Source organism: Ascaphus truei, chromosome 4 (assembly GCF_040206685.1).
Source record: "Ascaphus truei isolate aAscTru1 chromosome 4, aAscTru1.hap1, whole genome shotgun sequence".
Classification (NCBI taxonomy): domain Eukaryota; kingdom Metazoa; phylum Chordata; class Amphibia; order Anura; family Ascaphidae; genus Ascaphus; species Ascaphus truei.
Genome location: NC_134486.1, coordinates 390,504,746 through 390,530,127, shown reverse-complemented (window position 1 = coordinate 390,530,127; position 25,382 = coordinate 390,504,746). Strand labels below are relative to the sequence as shown.

Genomic DNA, 25,382 nt, shown 5'->3' with positions numbered 1-25,382 from the left:
TCACCCATTCCCCGGATGAAGTACACTTCCTAGACACCACCATTACTATAAAGAACAACCAACTACAGACCTCTGTATACCGCAAACCTACAGACAGAGCCAGCTATTTGAGGGACAACAGCTTCCACCCGACACACACCAAACATGCAACCATCTACAGTCAAGCCATACGATACAACCGGATATGCTCCGACACAGCAGACAGAGACCAGCGGATTAAAGCCTTGAGATCAGACTTTATAAACCGTGGATATAACCACAGAATTGTAGACCAGAAAATTCCCAAAGCCACCAGAATACCAAGAAGTGATCTCCTTGAATACAAACAGAAGGAGACAAGCGACAGGGTACCTTTGGTGGTCACATATAACCTACACCTAGGAGCCCTACGCAAAATCGCCAGGAAACTACAACCCATCCTCCAGGAAGATACAAGACTGCAACAGGTCTTCCCTGAAGCACCCTTATTATCATACAGACAACCCCATAATCTCAAGAATATTATGGTGAGGAGTAAAGTATTCAGCAGTACAACTGAATGCGGGACAAAACCATGCCAGGACCCAAGATGCAAAACCTGCGCAATGCTCTACACAGCGGACACAATACAAATACCACACAGGAATCGGGAATACAAAATCAGAGGAAGGTTCACCTGTTCTTCCAGCAATGTCGTGTACCTCATCATGTGCATGAAATGCCAAGGGGGCTGCTACTACATAGGTGAGACAGGGCAGGGGCTAAACAAGAGAATGAACCTGCATCGCCACAGCATCACACGCGGTACAAGAGACAGTCCTGTTGGTGAACATTTCTCAGACTCTGGCCATAAGATGAACGATCTGAGGGTTGCCATACTCAAAGGTAATCTTAAAACCCCGAAAGAGGCCCTTAGCAGTGGCCTAAACAGAGATCGAAATTTTATGAGTCATTACTGACACTAGTGAACTCTCGTCCCATGAGCGCTAAAGGCCATGTCTGTACATACTGTGCTATATGTATGCACACACAGCTGTCTCTCACACATAATAATACTCCTTGTTTTTCCATCCCTATACACCAATAGGGACCACTTAGTATCCACACACACTTTTAGTTGTGCTACAAACTCTCACATTTCCACACCCACCCACACCATTTTTTATCCACTCCCACTCCACACACACCTTGTGTAAAGCACTGTATATACTGTGGGCTCTCCATTCATTTTTATTCACACTGATACACATACACACTCTTTCTTCACTTGCTTTCAGTAAAATTTTACACCCCTAGCCATAAAACACATCCACACCGGGGGAAGGAACAGCACAGATAACATTCCAAGAGACACTGTTTTTAAGTATACCTTTTGCTTCATTCATTGTAACATCGCCGGAAGAAGAGATCAGTGTATCTCGAAAGCTCGCACAAATAAAAGCATTTCGTTAGCCACAGAACGGTATCATCTATTTATTTTTTGATTATTGAAGCTCGGCTAACACGGTACTGATACCTCTACACGTATATATATATATATATATATATATTATACCCACTGTACAAATGAATGGGTGAAGGGTTGGTATCGGGGCAAGGTGGGTTAACCCCTTAATTACTGTCACGGTTATTATCCGCTACGGTGATTAAGGGGTTAGGGGACATTACATTGGCTATTTTATTGTTGGGTATGTTTTGCAGCACCGGAGGGACATGGTCAGGATGAAGATGAGGATGGCCTTGATCATGGGTGCCTGGAAAAGTTAAGTGTAATATGTATTTATTGTGCTTTATGTATTTCAAATGGGCAAAAGCACTATTATCCATATGTGGATAATAGTAATTTTGCCCATTACTGTATTGTATGTGTTAGAAATATTGTTTATTTTTTTGAGGCACACCATTGGTACCGCAGGCCCGTGGGGACTCCCGCAGACACCCGCGGTTACCCCCGGACTCCCGCGGGGACCCCGAAACGCCCACGGGGATCACCCATGGGGTCAGCCGGGGACACCCGCCGGCCTGTTATATGGATGGTGTGCCTGCACAAATGTAAACAAAGACATTTTTCTAAGTCCTGATATTTTGGCGCCTGCCTTGGGCTGGCGTGCTTTTTCAAGCGCATTTTTAAAGAACGATCTCTTAGCGTAGCTTAGAGAATCTCGCAGACTGATAGAAATCAGCTTATTTAGCTGATCGTACGTGCTTTGTGGGAGTTAGAAAATTTTCTGGAAAATGCCTGTTTAAGAGCGCAAAGTGCCTGTTAGCGCTGCTCTGTGAATCGCGCTGAGTGCAATATCACGTTCTAAAAGCACTTTGCGCTCTTAAAGCTACTTTACAGAGCTTAGTGCATAGCCCCCATAGACTGTTTCAATAGTCTAGACGTGTACAGCTTTCCCAAAATCCAGGGGAGCGATTGTTGTATGCCATAAAAAAGAAGAAAATATATAGGGCAATATGCTAAAATACAGTGAGTAATATCAGGGGGAGCTCACAAATGACTACTCACAATTGAGCAGAAAAAATGAGCAGTATATCAGCCAGTGACTCTTGGTAGTCTGTCGTCTGGATGGTTCAGGTAGTAATACTCAGCGGTCTCGAACAAGAAGAGAGTAAACCATAGTGTAGGTCACAAACAAATGTATAAACAATCAACCTCTCACAAATGGAGGCTTACAGAAAATGAGATGGGAAAAGGCAGGATGGTAATATGCAATGCTGATTGAGTGAGTCACGATCTCCCTGCTCCGTTGCTTTGCCACCCACGCCAAACAGTATCTTCCGCATCCAGTCGGGTACTCAGCATCACTTCCTCTCACCGCATCACTGCCTCGGAACTCCTCTGGATGTCTCTAACTCTCTCTTCTCTATCATAGCCTCAAAGCCATGCTCTGAGCGAAGTCCCGTCAAGCCAATCAGGTTGCTGGATTAAAAAAAATATTTTCTTTTTTTACAATTCACAGACCCGCGTGCGCTACGCGGCCGTTCTCGTCACGGAGGCAAATCCAGTTGCCCCTGGCGACCGGGCGACCTGATTTGTCGAGCGCTGACTATGGCACTACTCCATTGCAATGGAATAGATGGGAAACATGTACCCTATATGTCAAAATAATTCAGAAGCTCCAGACAACCCGAGAGATGTATGCTGGGTATTACCACAACAGAGCGCAAAAAAAATAATGAATGGATTTGACAGCAAACAAAAGTCTGTGACATCACAAGAACTACAAATGGAAGTATGCTGATCTACAGTATTGCCAGAAGAAATTATTATCGTTAGACAAAGATCGTAGTCAACTGTATTCCAAGGGATATCAAAAGACCAAGATGATGACCAAAAGTAAAAGGGTGTATGAAATCGAAAAATTGTTGGCATAACATGGAGAAGAGAGCCTTGCAACCGCTGTATCTGGAAGATCACTGGGGAGGCCTCTATGTAGCAGTGGATCCGAATATGGCTGAAGATTATATATATGCATATGCAGTACACATTTAAGGCTTTATTCAATAAGACCTAAAGTGGCCGATCACAATCCTTTAACTAAAATTATTTCAGAATATGTGATGTTTTTTTATAGAAAAAAAATTGATCAGTTATCTAAAAGGTCTCCAAGGAAACCAGATTGCAACATAGCATAGTAAACAATGATGATGGGAGCAGGGTTTTAAGTACCTGTAGGTGTCTCAATTCTACTGCTTTTATCACTTTCACATATTTAAGGCTGTATTGGTTTTAATTTAATTATAAACATTCTTTGTGGATGTTGGGGCATGTGAACTTCGGAAACCATAACCACCTGTACAAAAAAATGTATACAATTGAAAGAAAATGAATAAGTATCCTTTCCCCTTTAGCTAAAAGTGGGGCCTGCAATGCATTGCAGGCTTCCCTGGCAATGAGACGGTTAATCCATGTACAACATTATTTACAAAAGTATAAATGCTAATCCAATGAAAGATTTCTAGATCTCTAATATATAGTTAGATTGTCAGTGTCTTAAAATGTTTTTAGGGTTATTAACTATTTTTTTTTCTCTACAAGTTGTTCAACACTTATCCGTCTGTAGTGGGGTGGCTACCTGGAAGTCACAAAACTGTTCTTCGTAATGTAGCAGAGCTTAGGAGTTTTATTCAAGCAACATTTACTAAACATCTGGATGACCTAGACATAAACGACCAGAGGAATCTTATTGATGCATTTCTTGTCAAGCAACAAGAGGTAATGTAGTATTTATTTCCTTGTACATTTAAATTACCTTTATGAATCAGTAATGTTTCTGAAGTTTTTTTCTAGGCACATACACCTATATCTACCTTATAGTCTCTGGTCATGACTCTTAAGCATTCCCAATGAGAATTCATACTGTTTCCCCTGATGAATAAAAAATAAAAGATTTTGACTCTTATCTATTGCTGTACAAAATATAGCCATAGAGGTCATTGTGATAATGAAAAACACAACATTTGAAAAGCTGTTGTATTTTGCTTGTTTTATATGGTTATTGTAGATTACAGAAGTGGCCAGATGATTGGTTGATGTACCATGTGATTCCTTCCTTTTTTTGGGTGCTCTGGGGTCACCTTGAAGGGCAGGAATCACATTACACCAATCATGTACCATTTGATTCCTTCCCTTTAAGGTGACCTAACAGCACCCAAATAAGGGAAGCAATTCCATGGTAACTAAACCAATCAGCTTGCTTGATGTACAGATGCACTGGCCGTTATTCGAACATTTCACGCATTGTATCCCTTTGCTTAACGGGTCATGGTGCGTTATTTCTTGAAATATTCTCGCATTAAGATGCGAGATTACAAGTCTTTTGATCTAGTGCACAAAATTGCATTTTAACGTTGTCTGTAATACCGTCGATAAACTGAAGTGGGCGATCACAATTTGTCTAAAAAATCTAATTGCAATTCAACCTGTCATTATTGCCGTAAAGTACTTCAAGTGTGTAATTGTAATTTGAAGAATAACGTTATGAGTTCATACAGTATACATTGGAAATAAGTCCTTTCTGAGGCTCCTTAGCCAAAAATATGTTGCCTCTTCTGCCGAATGTAAAATATGTTTTCCGCGAATGAGTGTTTCTCAGATTGGAACCTTGCTGAAATATGCATGTCATCACATTTCTGCGTATGCGTGTATGGCAAATTGTAAACTTGTTGAAATGCATATGTGTCATCACATTTCTGCGCATGCGTGTCCTGATGTTCCTAATTAAATTACTGTACAGTAAGATACAGTGCATTTCCTCACGGAGTCGCTAGATACTGTATTTGCTAGACAGTAGTACAGTACTTCTGCTGTTAGTGTATCTACAGTAAATATTAGCAAACATTTTAATTTTCTTGCTTTATACTGTATTTTGTACATACTGTATTCTGTACAGTATACAGCATCAATGACATTTTTATATATTTAAATAACATTAGAACTTTAGGTATAGTACTACTGTAAGTGTCTAGACAGTAAAAACATGAACACACAAAAAAGTATATTTTTTAAAGAATGAAATTTTTTATTTGAACAGGATAATAAAGGGAAAAATAATAGTAGAAGAATACAACGTCGCCTCTTCTTCACAATTTACAATCTTGTCTTGTCTTTCTTCACAATGGCTGGTGCTTCTTGGACATCTGGGTCTGTAAAGAAAGAGACAATATTCTATATTATCAATTGCACCGTACATTATGGTTAAAAAATGCCTACATCTTCTCTATAGTTTTCAGCATAATCTACTGTACACCAATAGTCGCTGATTAATTGTAATTGGCTACTCATACAGGACTTATTCAACCAGTGTGTATTCGTGCTGCTACAATATACTAAGTGTCAGACTTTCAAGATAGTATTGCCACAACAATGTTACATTCTAGTGGGAAAATTATTTCTGTGTACCCTCGGCTAAAAGGAGCTAAAAGGACCATGACACCAGTACAGACCATAATTATTCAGAACTGTATCTTCTGCTTCTTTTTTTGGAGTGGGGGGGGGGAGACAAAGCATGCATGGCTTCAGGTAAAGCACTTTACATTAGGACTAGAGGTTTACATTAGGTTTTGGGGGTTTGGGGGGAAGGGACATAGCATGCATGGATTGGATGCACTGTGTCTTACCTGGCAGTATTGCAGGGAGAGTTTCCTGCACCAAGAAGGGGTTTTACCTGCGCGTTTTCTTTGCCCAGCTCCAGACATGCAAAATAGAAAAAAAGCATTAAACAATCAAATAATTTTAAACAATCAACTGTCTTTCTTTTTAGATTAAAAACATTGGCGGCACATCTATATTTTTAAATAAATGTATAACTAGTAGTTGTCAAACAAGTCGAAGGACTTCCAGGTAAGAACCCTTGTATGCCTCAAAAGGGCATTGATGCTGTCTGAGGGTTTTCACAAGTAGACTGTTAAAATTAAAATAGCGCTTCACTTCTTCCATATTTGTTCTTAAATTTGCAGGAAGACCCATCTTGTGTTTATTGCCTTCATAATTTACATGTTTGGTCCACTCGCTGTACATTTCAAAACTGACGTGGTGTTTAAAGATGAACTGGGCATATTTCTGAGGTAGACCACCACATCTGATCTTGTATTTCTCACGGATACTCGGTTGCAGGTCTCTCAGCATGATGTCTGGGACCAGTACAATCCTGTGTGCTGGAGCAGGTGTGCTTCTGGCTGTAGGCAGGGGTAAATAGTCTGGGAGGATGCTTTCCTCCTGTCATGGCCTTACCAGGGTTGTCATCTCCTCCAACAGAAGGGTATATGTGTATCCTGTAGATGGAGGGGGTGAGCGTGTGGGGACCCATGGTGTGCTTGGTGTTGGAAATGTGAAGGTCAAATCAAGGGATTGAGAGGGTGCACAGGGGGGGGGGTATGCGGTTCCTCCATGGGAGAATAAGACGCCACCAGGTCACCCTCCTGCTCTGGACATACAGGGGCAGGGACTCCAAGCAAATAATAGAGCCCCGCAATTTTCCTCTCAATCTTATCCAGGCGAACACTTATGAACCAACTGATTTATCTGCAACCCACTGTCTTAAAAGAAATACCCCCTCTGCCTTAATTTTTGATCTTGGTATGTTTGAATATCAAAAAGTGTATTTTTTTTTTTTTTTTTTTTTTAACGGTGTGCTTCTAATTGTCTAACAGGCAGATTTATTGGGGGGAGGGTCATGGGACTGCTTAGATGTATAAATATAACACCAGTCTAAGGGACGCACTGGCAAGGTAGCAATGGCATCTTAAGAGTGATGCATTTAAAGTGATCATTTAACTGAGAATATATAGTTAGACTATAGTTTGAATAGAGGTGACTGAGGACTGCATCTTTCTGCAAACTCTTCTACACAAGGCAACAAACGGTGGGCTTCTCTGACCACACTATGACCCCATGCTTATTAGCCTGCATAATTTAACCCACCATCCTTTAACAACATATTTCACTGCAACCTCTCCCAACACTGACTGCACACATCTACCTCCCAGACCCACCCAGCCCACTGCAAACCCTAAATAGACCACAGCATTGTAATGCAGCAAAATATTTGACAAGGAAAAGACACACCCCTGCTGTTTAGTCTGCACACACACACTTGACTCACAACAGCTCCATGCAGCATTACCTACCTCTGTGATAATAAACCTCAACTTTGTTTTTTCTTGTGGCCTCGTGGAAATTTTACTATCTCTATCCACTATAAACTCATCCCTCCTGGCCCACACCCAACATCATCATACACCCTTTACTACTCAAAATCCTTGCACTACTAAATGTTGGTGGAGAACTCTAAAAACCAACACACCAACCACCGCTCACTCTAATGGTAAACACCACAAATGTACAACTTGCAAACAACTACTCAAATTTCTACTTATACTATTACTCTCTTTAGCAGGTGATATTGAACCTAACCCAGGTCCTCCCATTTCAACTCTTTCACATACCCCTGAGAATACCCCTTTCAAATTCCAAAAGGGAATTTGTCGCCCATATAAATATACAGAGCCTGCTGCCCAAACTGGATGAACTAAGAGCATGGTGCCTTTGCATAAACCAAAAGCCATCATTCTCACAGAAACATGGCTAACCCCTAAAACTCCTGATGCAAATATTGTCATTCAGGGATACATAACACAACAAGTTAACTCAAGGTTAACAAAAGAACCCAGTTAGCTGCACTCAAAATATTTATAACAGCTAAAATAGTCTCGGATACCAATTGTCCCACTAGGTGGAGTATATTAACCCCTGCCCAACGACACACGAAAGTGAGTATAATCTCACAAAACAAAAATAAAGACATTTTATTGTTACATCAGCGACGACATTAAAAAACTATACATAACTATAACAAAAAGGTTAAAATCCCCTATGGGGCGATTCGTAACAGATCCAGACTGAAAAATTGCTAGTATGGAGACATCTATTGAGGGGGTGTACGCAAGGACCCAAATGGTAACTCAGTAAAATACCAGTTGCTAGTCCAACTCAAATATATAAAATATACAGATGGTACTTGTTAGTGCATTCACATCTATAACTAAAGTCTGTCTAAGTCAGTAGGCGTGGTGGGTAATGTGTAAATGGAACTTTCAGAAGTCTAGTCTAAGTATTCAAACAAAATGTGACCAGTGTAGATATGAAATAACTTGCATAGCATATGAACCGACTCTAAATGAACCGACAAAATGTGACCAGTGTAGATATGAAATAACTTGCATAGCATATGAACCGACACATATGACCGTAATGCAGTAAATACAGTATAAAGCCACAATCAAAATGGTAAGTGGTATAGTGTAAAGTCTCTGAGATAAATAGCATTGCTATACATAGTTTAATTCATAGATTGCAACACAAACCTTCATAACTCAGAGTAGACACAGTATAATCACATTGTATATATGAAAACTGCGGTCAAAAGGTTATTGTATAACAGCATATAGTGGTGAGCAAGATAATTATACATACAGTCATGTGAAAAAGAAACTGCAACCTCTTTGAATTCCATGGTTTTACATATCAGGCATAATAACAGTCATCTGTTCCTTAGCAGGTCTAAAAATTAGGAAAATACAGCCTCAGATGAACAACAACACATGACATATTACACCGTGTTATGATTTATTTAACAAAAATAAAGCCAAAATGGAGAAGCTATGTGTGAAAAACTAAGTACACCCTTACTGCTTCCATAGGAATTAAGATGCTAAGTAGCAGACAGGTGCTGCTAATCAAATGCCCTTGATTAATTGATCATCAGCAAGTGTGACAACCTCTATAAAAGCTAAAGTTTTAGCTGTTTGCTGGTCTGGAGCATTCAGGTGTGTGTTAACACAATGTCAAGGAGGAAAGACATCAGCAATGATTTTAGAGAAACCTTTGTTGCTGTCCATTAATCTGGGAAGGGTTATAAGGCCATTTCCAAACAATTTAAAGTCCATCATTCTACAGTGAGAAAGATTATTCAAAAGTGGAAAACATTCAAGACAGTTGCCAATCTTCCCAGGAGTGGACATCCCAGAAAATTCACTCCAAGGTCAGACCGTGCAATGCTCAGAAAAATTGCAAAATACCCAAGAGTTACATCTCAGACTCTACAGGCCTCAGTTAGCATGTTAAATGTTAAAGTTCATGACAGTAAAATTAGAAAAAGACTGAAAAAATATGGTTTGTTTGGAAGGGTTGCCAGGAGAAAGCCTCTTCTCTCTATAAAGAACATGGCAGCACGGCTTATGTTTGCAAAGTTGCACTGAACAAACCACAAGACTTCTGGAACAATGTCCTTTGGACAGACGAGACAAAAGTGGAGATGTTTGGCCATAAAGCACAGCGCCAAATTTGGCAAAAACCAAACACAGCATATCAGCACAAACACCTCATACCAACTGTCAAGCACGGTGGTGAAGGGGTGATGATTTGGGCTTGTTTTTGCAGCCACAGGACCTGGGAACCTTGCAGTCATTGAGTCGACCATGAACTCCTCTGTATACCAAAGTATTCTAGAGTGAAATGTGAGGCCATCTGTCCGACAGCTAAAGCTTGGCTGAAATTGGGTCATGCAACAGGACAATGATCCCAAGCACACCAGCAAAGCTACAACAGAATGGCTGAAAAAGAAAAGAATCAAGGTATTGCAATGGCCCAGTCAAAGTCCAGACCTCAACCCAATTGAAATGATGTGGCTGGACCTTAAGAGAGCTGTGCATAAACAAATGCCCACATACCTCAATGAACAAAAGCAATGTTGTAAAAAAGAGTGTGCCAAAATTCCTCCACAACGATGTGAGAGACTGATAAAGTCACACAGAAAACGATTACTTCAAGTTATTGCTGCTAAAGGTGGTTCTACAAGCTATTGAATCATAAGGTGTACTTAGTTTTTCACAGACGGCTTCTCCATTTTGGCTTTATTTTTGTTAAATAAATCATGACACGTGTAATATGTCATGTGTTGTTGATCATCTGAGGTTGTATTTACCTAATTTTAAGACCTGCTAAGGAACAGATGATTATTATTATGTCCTGATATGTAAAACCATGGAAATCAAAGAAGGTTTACTTTCTTTTTCACATGACTGTATATCAGGCCTGCATAACATGCAGCGGCCGCTGCTTTCCCCCGCCTCCCGAGCCCCCTTTCCCTGCCCCCGCGAGCCGAGCCCCCTCTCCCTGCTTCCGCGGGCCGATCCCACTCTCCCTCCCCCCGCGAGCCGAGCCCGCTCTCCCCTTCCTCCTCGGGGGAGCCAAGCCCACTTTCAAGTGCGGCACTTCCGGTGCCCGCTGCTTGCGAGTGAGCGAGTGCGTGCAGTCCCACCATGATTGGAGGTGAGGAGGTGATGTGAGGTGCAAGGGGGGTGATGTGCAAGGGGAGGGGGGGATGTGCAAGGGGAGGGGGGGTGATGTGCAAGGGGAGGGGGGTGATGTGCAAGGGGGGGTGATGTGCAAGGGGGGGATATGTGCAGGGGGGGTGAAGTGAAGGGGGGTGAGGTGACGGGGGGGTGATGTGAAGGGGGAGTGATGTGAAGGGGAGGTGATGTGCAGGGGGGGGTGATGTGCAGGAGGGGTGATGTGAGGTAGTGTTGTGAGGTGCAGGAGGTGATGGGAGGTGCAGGGGAGGTGATGTGCAGGGGGGTGATGTGAAGTGGGTGTGATGTGCAAGGGGAGGGGGGTGATGTGCAAGGGGAGGGGGGTAATGTGCAAGGGGAGGAGGGTGATGTGCAAGGGGAGGGGGGGTGATGTGCAAGGGGGGGGGGGTTGATGTTCAAGGGGGGATATGTGCAGGGGGGGTGAGGTGAAGGGGGGTGAGGTAAGGGGGGGGGGGTGATGTGAGGTGCAGGGGTGATGGGAGATGCAGGGGGGGTGATGGGAGGTGAAGGGGGGGTGATGTGCAGGGGGGGTGATGTGAAGGGGGGGTGATGTGCAGGGGGGTGATGTGTAGGGGGGGTGATGTGCAGGGGAGGTGATGTGCAGGGGGGGTGATGTGCAGGGGGGGTGATGTGAAGGGGGTGATGTGCAGGAGGGGTGATGTGAGGTGCAAGGGGGTGATGTGACTTGTAGGGGGTGATTGGAGGTGCAGGGGGGGTGATTGAGGTGCAGAGGGGGGTCATTGGAGGTGCAGGGGAGGGTCATTGGAGGTGCAGTGGTGGGTGATTGGAGGTGCAGGGGAGGGTGATTGGAGGTGCAGGGGGGGTCATTGGAGGTGTAGGGGAGGGTCATTGGAGGTGCGGGGGGTTGATTGGAGGTGCACGGGGGAGAATGATGTGAGGTGCACGGGGGAGAAAGATGTGAGGTGCAGGGGGTGTTATGTGTGTGGTGTGCAGGGGGGTATTGTGTGTTTGATGTGGAGGGGGAGTATTATGTGTGTGGGTGAGGGGGAGAGATGGGGGTATGAGAGATAGATGGGGAGTATCGCAACGGTTGATAGTGAGGGGTTCTTGGGGAGATATGAGGATGATGATGAGGGGTGCTGGGGGAGATATATGAGGATGATGATGATGAGGGGTGTTGGAGAAAAGATGATGATGATGATGATAATGATGATGATGATGATGATGATGATGATGATGATGATGATGATGATGATGATGATGATGATGATGATGATTATTTTACCCGCACGACCCCAAAAAAATTTCCTTGGAGCAGTTCGGCCCTTCTCGCTTAACGAGTTGTGCAGGCCTGCTGTATATGAACACATTTATTTTAGTGGCTTGAATCATCCTTAATTTAATACTTAACATAAGGACTCGCCATTCAGGGATACTCCATTTCTCGGAGAGATAGGTCAAAGAGAGGAGGAGGGGTGTTATTTTAAATTGCAGACACCTTACAATTTACACTGTTAAACTACCCCCCAAGCCCACCCACTTTTGAAATTCTAGTTGGCAGAATCTGCCTCCCCTTTTCTAAGCCCATCTTGCTTGCTGGCATCTACCACCCCCCTAAAGCCCCTCTACAATCCCTATCTGATATCACCCAGTTTCTTGCCTCCATTTCCTGTCTGAATGAGAAGAGTGAGCTGCTAGTTCTTGGGGATTTCAACTTCAATTGGCTTGACCCTAAAAACCACAAAATCCAGATACAAATCAAGTTGCTTAACCTATCGCAACTGCTTTCCCAACCCACACGGACAAACCTGAAATTACACAACCATTCCTTGCTAGACTGGATTCTCTCCTCAAATCCCAGCAGAATCCAATCCCGCTGGCATCCTTCCTGACATTTTCAGTGACCATGCAATAGTGTACTTGTAGACGGACGTTCACAGAGGTATACAATTGGAGACTTTTGTAAGGTGAAATTATAATAAGGCTTTATTGTGCCTTTTCCTTTTCATCAGGAAAACATCCAAACAAAGGGGGGGGGGAACAAAGCTTCTATTCACTTGGGAGTATTTCTAGTGAAATCCTATGCAATTAATTCACATCTCCCTTAGTTAAGCATTTCTCCCAGCCCCAAACACATAGCATGAAATAAGCAGATATAAGAAGTCTCTTAAGAATGAAAGTCTAATCTGTTAGCTGCTGTAGAGTAAGCTTCTCTGCTCTCCTGGAACCGCACCCGTGTGTGCACAGAAAATGTCAGCATCCAGGTTTAGAAGTCTTATTTGTCAGCTCCAGAGATCTGTGTTCTCTTGGTCAGTCTCTCCTGGGAGACTCAAGAACCACTGCTCTGTCTCCAAAGTTCAGCTCACAAGTGAGCTAAGGAGTCACTTCCTGTCTCAACAGACAGGCTTTTGTAAGCAATCTAAATTAGGCAGGTGGTGTTTATTAATTGACTACCAGCAGTTAACCACCACACTGCTAGATTAAAGGCACATTAATTGAACAGGGATTACTCCCCTGTTACATACCTCCCCTGTTTGTGGGAAGCTCGGGCTTGCCACGGCCAAAGCCCATCCTTCCACTCTAATCCTAGATATCTCAGTGACTTGAATGAGAGTGGATGGAGGAAGAGAACCCTCAGTCCTGCTAGGATTGGAGCCCTTTCTCCAGTTTATTCATGTCTCCTCCTGAAGGTGGAAAAGTGGCGAGCACACAAGGCAGTGCACTCAAAGTAGAATTCACTTAGATGCACACCACATACATATAAAATTTAACCTTTATTGACATTACATACAACATATATTACCGATAATGTAGGTGTAACCAAGATTAAAATTAATTTGATGACTGTCTGTCATCTGATCTAGATATTTAGCCACTGAATAGCACGTTAAGCTAATAATCTAAAAGATATAAGGCAGATACAGCAGTGGTATAGGTAAACCACCTAGGACCAAAACCTAGTTTGCACCTAAAAATCCCATATAATGATAGTACCAGGTAGGTGCATAAAGTTACACTTACGTAGTGATGTTGTAAGACTCCTACTTGGAAGTCTTTTATTTTAAAATTGACGAATCTACAACTGACCAATAGTTACATCTTCATAGTTTGATTGTGGGTTTCACATACTGGCACTAATTTGCTGTGCCTGTGTATATATGTGTGGTGCCTAAGGCTCATTACATCTGCGGTGATATCTGTGTTACTCTGGTGCAGTGTTGGGTCAGGATATTAGGCTTTTCCACATTTGAACCTGATCGTTTAGGGAGTTCACCTTTTTCTGCTGTATACACCCCTAGTCTTTATCTGGATCACACTACTGTACATCTATGATAATTACTATGTGTATCTGACCTAGTATCACCATCATATTAGGAGCAGTATTCTGTTATTAGGACTTTCCATACCCTTATTTGTTTATTAAGGGAGCTCCCTACCTATGATTGTAATTTTATGCACCTACCTGGTACTATCATTATATGGGATTTTTAGGTGCAAACTAGGTTTTGGTCCTAGGTGGTTTACCTATACCACTGCTGTATCTGCCTTATATCTCCTAGATTATTAGCTTAACGTGCTATTCAGTGGCTAAATATCTAGATCAGATGACAGACAGTCGTCAAATTTATTTTAATGTTGGTTACACCTACATTATCGGTAATATATGTTTTATGTAATGTCAATAAAGGTTATATTTTATATGTATGTGGTGTGCATCTAAGTGAATTCTACTTTGAGTGTACTGCCTTGTGTGCTCGCCACTTTTCCTGATTCACTTCAGTTCACAGTTTTGCACCCATTTGATAATTATCGAATTTCCATTAAATTAGTTGATCACTCCCTATCCCTCTCTTTGTTTGTTGTCCTCCTGAAGGTGCTTGAGATCAGCACCCCTCAGTCGCTCGAGGAGGACTTTTTCCAAGTATAGTCTTTCTTCTACGTGCGCAGTCATGAGATTTCCCTCGCGTCGGGTGCTTGTGTTATTGTAGGCAGACTGTATAGCAGCAGTTGCAGAGCGTTTAAAAACAGCCCTTTGAGTTTTCCGCTCTTGAAGCTGTCTCTCTGCCCTTTTCCCACTCAATGGGGTTGCTAGTTCAGCCTCTTCGAGATTAAGTTGCAATTCCACACCCACTTCCAGAGAATGTCCCATCTTTTCAGTTTCATCAGCTAAGGATTCTTCTGGTTTTAATTCAGCACGTGTACCTTCTTTTGGTGCCTGCTGGATGGCTGAAGGTTTTGCTAGTGCTTGTTTAGGTGGTTCAAATTTTACAACCTTGCCTTTTAGACGAGTGTTATTCCCAGCTCTCACTGTACCCTTGTCTTCATGGGTTTTTGTGGCCGTGGGATACTGACGCTTAGTCAGGGTCAATACTTGTCCTGGTAGGACTGTAATCTCATCCGCAAGAGATCCCTGTTTTTTGAGTGCGTCCTGCAAGTCTCTTCTCAGGGAATTTATCTGCGCACTTTGCTTTCTCTGAGTCTGTATCAGTGTCTCCTTCATATTCTGGAGCTCTGTATTTTTTGTCGTACAGGTTGCCGCTGCGTCTTTTTTCTCCTTGGTGTACTGACTCAAGGGAATGGAACAGTCTCTCTGTCTCTCCAGCTCTTGCTCTAGTTTCTGAGCCTTCTCAAGCTCCCTCTCATACAGAGTCATTCGGTATCGAAGCTCCGCCTCCAATGATGCTCTGGTGACATGCAGCGTGGCCTTTAGCTCCTCATACTGCTCTGTGGGGATGTACTGGGTATTCAGACGTTCCTGCAGCGCTTGTACCTCTTTAGCAGCCTGCAGCTTTTCTTCCTGCAGCGTTTGCTGCTTCTCCTCAGCATACTGGAGGTGTGTACGCAGACCTTGCAGTTGGTTCTGCAGTCGGTGCTCTGCTTCAAACTTTTCCTTGACTTCTTCTGTCAACTGAAAATTTTCTTCTTCCAGTTTTAAGTTTTCTCTTTTTAATCTTGAATTTTCTCCTTTTTCAGTCTCTGTATTCTTCAGGGCCTCTTTGCAGTCCTCCTTCCATTTACGCACATCTATTTTGAGAATGACAATCTCCTGGCGTGAGACTTCCTTCTCTAGGTTGAGGGTCTGAATCTCCTTCTGAGAGACTTTGAGATCTGTATCAAGATTACCAATAGTTTCTTTAGCAATGTCCAGCTCCTCAGTGAGACTGTGTAGTTCCTTTCTGGAAACTTCCAGGTCTGTGCGGCAGCTGTTGGTCTCATGATGTGAGGCATTCAGTGCTCTGCGGGGGTTTCTTAACCTCTTTCTGAGATACGTCCACTTCTATCCGGACACTGTTAACCTCCTGTGTTGTGAGGCATTCAGCTCTATGCGAAGAGTGTGAACCTCTTGCTGGAAGACTGTCATCTGCTTCAGTGCCTCCTCATACTTCCGCTTTAGCATAGCCACCATTATATCAAATTGGCTCTGCTTTTCATCCATGGCGGAAATAGTAGCCTTTGCAGTATCTAGCTCAGTCTTGAGATCGTCCAATTCTGTCCTGGCTAAAGAGTAAATTGTGAGCACATCTTTTTGTAGCCTCACGTTATTTTTCTGTAGCTCTGTGTAACCATCTTCCTTTTGTTTCAATTGTTCACGGAGCATATCACAGTCATGCCTGGCATTTTCCAGGGCATCTTCAGGGCTGGTCAAGGGATCGTCACTCACTGGTTCTGGCTCCACTTCCCTGGGATGGTTGGTTGAGGGTTCCTCACTGTTGGCACCGGACAGACACTTCTTTGGGGTACACGACTTCTGCCTTAGGCCCTCTGAATATTCGGTTAACCGCGGGACGAATTCTCCATTTTCTCTAGGCTGCAGGGCAACTCGGTCCCCCTTTTTCTCCACAGGATCTGCGGACGTGTCTGTTCCTTCAACAGTAAGTGAAGAACCGCTTTTCTTTTTCTGCTTCTTTGTTTTGGATGACTCCGTCCCATCCGGAATACTGGGGTCTCCTTCTTTATTTGATAGTTTAGCAGCTTCATTATATATACGCCAGGCTTTTCTTGCAGTTGCTTTAGCTGACAGAAATATTGGGTGATCTGCTGCTACCGCTCTGTCTCCTGCTGATCATATTCGTCATCAAATGGAGCGGTCTTTTCTGTTCGTGCCGAGTTCAGGCACCCCCACTATTCGTGGGGTGTTTTGTGGGTGTGACTCGGTTCGGGTTCCCCGTAAGAGATATCTTCCTCTTTATTGGACTGGAAGAGCCACTCTTCTGTGGGGTAGTGTTCATTACAGGAACGCTGAATCTTATCCTCCATTTTTAGGCTATCAGGTGTAATTTTCTTCCTGACCTCAGGAAGCGCTATTGCAGCTGTTGCCACTGTATTTGCTAGGACCCCCAATTGTGGTAGTCCTACAGATGGGCATATTTTGCTTGTAGAGGTCATAGCTCTCACAGGCATCTCTGTAGACTTTTCTTTCTTGGGTAATTTTTTTTTTCAATATCAGCAGTACTGTGCATGCATTTTCTCCCATCAGGTATAGAAGATGTGCAGTTGCTAGGTAAAAAAAAGTCTATTTGCTTTACACCATTTACTTGCTAGGTAAATCTCTCATTAGGTATGCTGAATGTGTAGTTGCTAGGTAAAAACTTCTGTTTGCTTTACACCATTTACTTTCTAGGTGCAATCTCTCCGCTTCAGCAACAGAATTTGGTTTTCTGCCTGAGTTCAGTAATTTTCAGTCTCATCTTTGGGTATTAGGGCATTCACACTTCACACTATGGGTTTTGCTCCCAAGATATATATAGGCAGACATTTTTTACTTGCAGAAAAAAAACCATTCTTTGCAGTGGACTATTTCTTTCATTCTCGGCAGGGTGACTCAACACTCAGCAATTGGCTTTGAAATACCTTTTACACAGATCAGAAATCCCTTTTTCCCCTATAGGGAAATTTTACACTCAGCATTTGTTTGCTAAAAATTCCCCTGCTTCAGCACAGTCTTGTATCAATTTTCACAGTTTTCTGCATATACTCCATTCACAGCTGGTAGCCCTATGCGGTGTGACAACCTTTATTTGCAAAATCAGTACCACTCGTGAGTCACCATCTGTATTCACTGCTTCAGCGAAACTTTTGAAAACAACAAACACCTATCCCTTTTTAAGGGCTGACTCACTTCTTGAACCCTGACTATGGCTGGAAGGCAAAACCCCTATTTCAATGACCATATTGCACTTTGTGATAGGCAAATAAGTTGAGCTTTTTCAGCAGTGTAAGTTTCAGTGGTGTGTAACCCTTTAACTCTGATCTCTGCTGCATGAGGTTTTTTTTCTAAGTTGCTCAGACTGTTTGTAGGCAAAAAGCATAACAAAAAATTTCACAAAAAAATCTCCGGTCCTTTTTAACTTCAAAGACACCTCTCATCCCACTTCTGACACCATATGTAGACGGACATTCACAGAGGTACACAATTGGAGACTTTTGTAAGGTGAAATTATAACAAGGCTTTATTGTGACTTTTCCTTTTCATCAGGAAACCATCCAAACACAGGGGGGGGGACACAAAGCTTCTATTCACTTGGGAGTATTTCTAGTGAAATCCTATGCAATTAATTCACATGTCCCTTAGTTAAGCATTTCTCCCAGCCCCAAACACATAGCATAAAATAAGCAGATATAAGAAGTCTCTTAAGAATGAAAGGCTCATCTGTTAGCTGCTGTAGAGTAAGCTTCTTTGCTCTCCTGGAACGGCACCCGTGTGTGCACAGAAAATGTCAGCATCCAGGTTTAGAAGTCTTATTTGTCAGCTCCAGAGATCTGTGTTCTCTTGGTCAGTCTCTCCTGGGAGACTCAAGAACCACTGCTCTGTCTCCAAAGTTCAGCTCACAAGTGAGCTAAGGAGTCACTTCCTGTCTCACAAGACAGGCTTTTGTAAGCAATCTAAATTAGGCAGGTGGTGTTTATTAATTGACTACCAGCAGTTAACCTCCACACTGCTAGATTAAAGGCACATTACTTGAACAGGGATTACTCCCCTGTTACAGTACTGTATAAGGAAAATTAAACCGCCCCTATCAAGCCCTAAAGTTCTCCTCACTAGAACATTTAGAAACTTGAACCCACAACAGTTTCTGGCTGACCTTACCAACTGCTCTTGGCACAGAATCGATTTAATTCCTGAACCTGATTCTGCGCTAGACAATTTCCAATCCGAGTTCTTAAAACTCTGTGATACCCATGCTCCACTACGCAAAATAAGGGTACAGAGGGCCCACCTTCCATGGGTTACAACTTACTTTATAGCCCTCTGCCAGTTCAGGGATGCCTTGTGGAAAAGCTACAAAGTAACTGGCACTACCAAGGATCTCAATCACTACAGATACCTGTGGAACATGTGCACAAGGCAAACAAGGCATGCAAAAGAACTATATTACTCTGATAATCTCCTCCAGAATACATCAAATCCAGCTAACTTCTGGAAGGTTATCAACAATATATTCCAGCCTTCTCCATCAACAACCAAGTAATATCGCTAAGGGGGATATTACTCTAACAAACCCCACTGACATTGCAAATGCATTCAATGATTACTTTCTGGGGTGTGCTACTAACTTATTAGCGAAACGCAACCCAAACCACAAATATTAATCTCATCGTGGGAGTACCCATATAGCCCCACCCCCTCCCAACACTGCCCACAATTTTCAATTTGGCCCAGTATCCAAAGAGGAGATTACACAAGCGCTCCTCAAATTAAAACTAAGCAGCCAATGTGGACCTGATTTACTACAATCTAAGTTCCTAAGAATTGGTGCCCCAGCCATTGCCAAACCAATTGCTTCCATAGTCAACTCTATCCTGTCTGCAGGCCATATCCCTAAGACCTGGAAAACTGCCAGATTTGTCCCAATCTTCAAAAGTCTGGACAAAAACACTGTTTCAAACTACAGGCCAATCTCTCTTCTCCCAATACTATCCAAAGTCATGGAACAATGTGTCCACTCGAATTAAGTGATTACTATACCAAGTCAAATTTGCTTAGCCAATTCCAAACTGGCTTTCACCCCAAACACTCCACAGTAACTACTCTGCTAAAAGTTTGCAATGAAATCCAGTGTGGAATGGAGCGGGGTCAACTCACTGGTACAATATTCCTAGATTTTGCAAAGGCTATTAAAAATTTTGATCATGCTACCCTGCTTACCAAACTCCAGAGCTCTGGAATAGGGTAGCATGCTTAAAACTGGTTTCAGTCCTACCTATCTGGTAGATCACAACATGTGTCCATCTCAGGCTCTAACTCCAACCCCTTGGATATCACCTGTGGTGTTCCGCAAGGCTCCATTCTGGGGCCACTACTCTTCTCAATGTTCATCAATAATCTTCCCACAGCTTGTAAGGTAGCTTCAGTATACATGTATGCAGATGACACAATCCTGTATGCACACAGCCAAAGCCTCTCCGACCTTGACCACAAACTTCAGTCTAACTTTTGAGACTCGAAAACTGGATTTCCCCAAAAAAACTGTTTTTAACATGGACCAGACTGTAACAATGGTATTTGGGACCAAGACTAAATTTTTAAAGCTTCCAGTGACTGAGCTCCAGATTAGAACTAACACCACCCTAACTCCTGTTACTAGTTTTAAATACCTAAGCATATGGTTTGACTCCCACTTAACATTCAGGATGCACATTGATACCCTGACATCCAAAACCTATGCCAAACTAGGTGTACTTTACAGGAACAAATCCCCCCTAAGTCTGCTGGTCAGAAAGCATATCACACAGCAGATGCTACTGCCAATTATCGACTATGGAGATATAATATATGGCTCGGCACCCCAAACCCACCTTAGCAAACTTGACACCCTCTATGTAAGCAATCGGGGAACACGTCCTTTGCGACGTGTTCCCTCCTTACATGCATTACCGCAGACCTCGGCACTAGCACCAGTGCGTGCACGCACCCCTGCTCTGTTTATAGCGCGCGCACACGCGCAGCTTGTGAGGATTCGCCATCCTGGTGGTCACAGACCGTCTCCTCACCTCAACAAGCCTTCTGTGACGGACACCCAGGATGTGCGGTTTCATGGTCCCAGTACCCATATTCTCCATGCGCACCAATAGACGATCCATCTTGGCCTCCATCCTGTATTGCTCTACGGAGTTGCAGTAGATACACGAAATCCAGGGGGAGCATAAAGGAGAAACACAAAGGCACAGAAAATCTAAGTGCAGAAGAATTGCAGGGTGAACAATATTCAGCTCCAATCTTGGCTCATATAGAGTGTGAGATGGAGGTCTATCGGGAGCCACGGGACAGTGAGCTGGCTTGCTGACGGTCTCCCTCATACACTATTGAAGTGTGACATGCCCGATTTTAACTGACACATTGTAAGTGGATGTTTTATCATTTAGATTAAAATTTTATACCTGGTTGATCTGTGCTATGCAGTGTTTTCCTGTCTCGCTCTACAGTACATTTGGGGATTATTATCTTGAGTACTGTGGTCGCCTTCCTTTTGATGACCCCGAGCTGATACCCACCATGGATTGACTGCCTTAGCCTCTCTATTGCTGTTACAACTCTTACTGTTTGTAAGTAGACACTCTACATGAGCCAAAATTTGGAGCTGAATATTGTCCACCCTGCAATTCTTCTGCACTTAGATTTTCTGTGCCTTTGTGTTTCTCCTTTATGCTTCCCCTGGATTTCGTGTATCTACTGCAACATTTGGGACAAGTGAAGACTAATTCTACCAGAGGGTTTGAGCAGGGGGTGAAATCTCATTATTTTTTGTGTTACCATCATTTGGTTTACCACTATAATTCACATATATGTGTATGATTCTTGCACCTTAATTTTATTGCTTAATTCTTTATTTTAAGTGTTATTATCACTTCACTATATTCACAGTGATCACATGTTTAGTTGTTTTGCGTCTATATATCACTTTTTTACCAGTACCATTGCTCTACGGAGTTGTCAGTCATTTCGATAGCATACTCAAGATAGGACTGTGAAGCCTGCAATACACAAGGAACCAGACAGGGCACAGTGGATCCTGGAGCCCGTCAGCGGGTGGCCCCCCTACGGACACCAATCCAGACCCAGAGACTGACATAAAGGGCCCCCCTGCTTACAGGTACCTCTTTGGACTTTGGGGTTATAGGTTGGAAAGAGGCTTATCCTCCCAGCCCTGCTGAGAGGGACTGAAAACGTGAGTTAGCCCTTACAAAGGGATAGGATGTTTATTTATTTTTGGTGTTTCCTTACTCAATAGTGTTTAAAGGGATGGGCTGAATAAAAGCCATGGTTTAATTTCCCCAAATCTGTCTCCCTGGTTGTACTTCTGCACATGTTTCTTACAGCATCCCTAAAATGGTAACGTGCAATATGGTCAGTTGTAACCCATTGAAGGTGGGGCCCCTTCTCTTACGGTGCTATTCTGCGTAGCCGAGTATGGGTATCACAGAGTTTTAATAACTCTGTTTGTAAATAATCAAGTGCAGAGTCGGGGTCAGGTATCAAGTAAATGCTGTAACAAGGGCAGTTGGAATGATCAGCCAGAAACTGTTGAGGGTTAAAGTTTCTAAATGTTCTATTGAGTAGAACTTTAGGACTTAATTAGGGTGGTCTGATTTTCTTTGCACAGTTGACTAGTGTGAATGGTCACTGAAAATGTCAGATAGGATACTAGATGATTGGGAGAATTTTAGGTTTGAAGGTGTGGGTTGGGTAATTAGTTGGGTTAGGTTTAATGACTTGAGTTGTGCCTGGATTTTATTGTTTTTAGGGTCTAACAAAATTGAAGTTTAAATCCCAAAGAACTAACAGCTCACACGTCCCATTCAGAGAGGAAATTGGGCCAATGAAACTGAGTGCTACAGTATCAGTCAGGGATTGTAGGGGGGCGGTAGATGCCAGCAATAAGAATGGGCTTAGACAAGGGGAGGCAAATTTTGCAAACAAGAATTTCAAAAGAAGGTGGACTTGGGGGTGGGGCAGCAATTTAGCAGTGTACATTGTAAGGTGTCTTGAATATAAAGTAACACCCCTCCTCTCTCTGACCTATCTTAACAAGAAATAGAGTAACCCTGAATGGCGATAGTTGCATCAACGGTTTTAGGAGTTAGCCACGTTTCTGTGAAAAGCTTTGGGTTTATGCATTATACACTATGCCCTTAGTTCATTCAGTTTGGGCAAACGGTTATGGATATTTATATGGGTGACAGATATTTTAAAAGGACATTCTCAGGGGTATGGGACAGACTTAAGTTCAATATCCCCTGATAAAGAGAGTGACAATATAAATGAAAATGTGAATAATTGTTTGCAGGCTGTAGGTGTGGTGTTTGCCATTAGAATGAGTGGTGATTGGTGTACTGGTTTTCAGAGTTCTCCACCAACATTCAGCAGATCATGCAAGACTTTTGAGTAGTTTAGGGTGTATGATGATATTGGTTGTGTCCCGGAGGGAGGAGTTTGTATAAGTAGCAGGTTCATTATCATAAAGGTAGGTAACTTTGCATGAAGCTATTGTAAATCCAGTTAGTATGTGCATTGAGCAGTCAGCAGATGCGTGGTTTTTGCCTGTTACTAAAAGCATGCTGCATTTGGCAGTGAAGCAGTTAGTGATTAATGCGCTCCAGCGCTGGATTTTTTTTTAAAATTAAGCTTTCTTTTTTTGTTTGAATATTGGTGCAATGTCTGGGTCTCCCTGGCAACAGGTGACGACACGTGGGAGAGTCCCTCTGGGCCTGCTCCCATTCGCCCGTGGACGGTTGGGGGGGTGGCTGCGGTCCCTGGTTCGCCCGTTGAGCCCTGGGGCATGGGGGAGGGCTCAGGGTCGCGCGCAGTCTGGTTGCTCCTGTTCTCCTTGGTGGATGGGGGAGTGGCCTGTCATTGTGGCTCCACCCCCAGCACGTCGGGGACTGCGGGCACTCCAAATTGGAAGGGCGTGCGTGTCCCCACTCTCCACGATGGACGGGACTGTGGGCGAGCCTCGGTCTGTCGCCCTATCCAGAAGCCAGGTGGGGGCAGGCCTTGTAGATTGTGATGCCATCACGCACCTTCGAACCATCCACGCGTCGCCGGTTTGGGCGCGAAATGGGAGATGCAGACATTGTATATAAGGACTACATAGAGGTTACTCATATACTCCTTAATAAAGTGTATATTCCATACACAAAACGTGTAGGAGGGTGTTTACCTCTGTTTTTTAATATGGATTAATAAAGAAAAAAAATGTATTCATTATTTTGGTGACCCACTCCATTGGCTGTGCGACAGTTTTTACTCCTTCTTCAATGCATTTGCCAGGATCTGTTCAGGGATTGCAGATGGATTTGGGATGGGAGAGAAAGTTGCATGCAGACAAGTGTTGGAGACTACATTAAGTAAAGTGTGAGGGTAGTTAATTGCGCAGGCTAACACATGTGGGATAATAGTGTGGTCAGATGAGCTCACCGTTTCCTGCCTCGTGATATCCTTGTGTAGAAGAATTTGCAGAAGGATCTATTTCCCAGTGCAAATTTACTATATAGTCACTTAAAGATTCTCAGGCCTGGGACCCGCTGCGCTCGTTGGCGCGGGCGGCAATGTAGCGAGTTCCCCACCAGCAGGGGAATCCTCGCGAGCCGGTCCCGGTCCCCACTGGCTGCACAGCTGACTACACGCTGTGGCGCGTCAGCCGCTAGGAGACACCACAGAATGGTGTTTCCTAGCGTTGACGCGTCACGTGGTGTGGCTGTGAGCCAATGGGGAGGGGAGGCTTCGGGAGGAGGAGAGGCTTCGGGGAGAGGGGAGGAGTGTGGAGTGAAAGCAGGTGAGTGCCTCTCTGTGTGTGTGTCTGAGTGCGTGCGTGCCTGCCTGTGTGTGTGTATGTGTGTGCCTGTCTGTGTGCGTGCCTGTCTCTGTCTGTGTGTGTGTGTCTGAGTGCGTGCGTGCCTGTGTGTGTGTGTGTGTGTGTGTGTATGTGAGTGCCTCTCTGTGTGTGTGTCTGAGTGCGTGCGTGCCTGCCTGTGTGTGTGTATGTGTGTGCCTGTCTGTGTGTGTGCCTGTCTCTGTCTGTGTGTGTGTGTATGAGTGCGTGCGTGCCTGTCTCTGTCTGTGTGTGTGTGTGTGTGTGTATGTGTGAGTGCCTGCCTGTGTGTGTGTGTGTGTATGTATGTATGTATGAGTGCCTGCGTGTGTGTGTTTTTTTTACTTACCTGCAGCCCGTGGCAGCCCGTGGAGGGAGGGGGGGGAAGAGTAGCGGGTCCCTCCGCTCAAGCCACGCCCCCCCCCTCCCTGTCAATCCTCCCACTCCCGCCCAACTCCCGCTCCGGCCCCTCACGTCATGGCCGCGCCCCCCCCCCCGCTCCGAGAAAGTAGCCTGTAGACCGCAGATCGCGGTACAGCGAGTTGCACGCGCCGCCGGCAAGCAAGCCAGCCGTGCGGACGCGTGCAACGGGACCTTAGCCTCACTTTGAGATACACACTCTTAAGATACTATGCTAGACCCTGCTATGCTTTCCTTGACTGCTTTGAAATTTCTACATCTAAAGAGTCACTTGACCCCCCCCCCCCCCCTATAAATCGGCCTGTTGCAGGCAGGAAAATTAACAGATAACGAAAT

At 43.8% G+C, this 25,382-nt stretch overlaps 1 protein-coding gene across 3 annotated transcripts in view; it reads left to right on the top strand.

The window, feature by feature from the left end:
• The window catches only part of LOC142493874 (cytochrome P450 2K4-like), a 139,107-nt gene that overhangs the window by 84,459 nt on the left and 29,266 nt on the right, over positions 1-25,382 (top strand). For all 3 annotated transcript variants that reach the window (XM_075598564.1, XM_075598566.1, XM_075598565.1), the window contains exon 6: positions 4,022-4,198. In XM_075598564.1, coding sequence (XP_075454679.1) covers positions 4,022-4,198 — 177 coding nt within the window. The remainder of the gene's footprint in view (positions 1-4,021; positions 4,199-25,382) is intronic.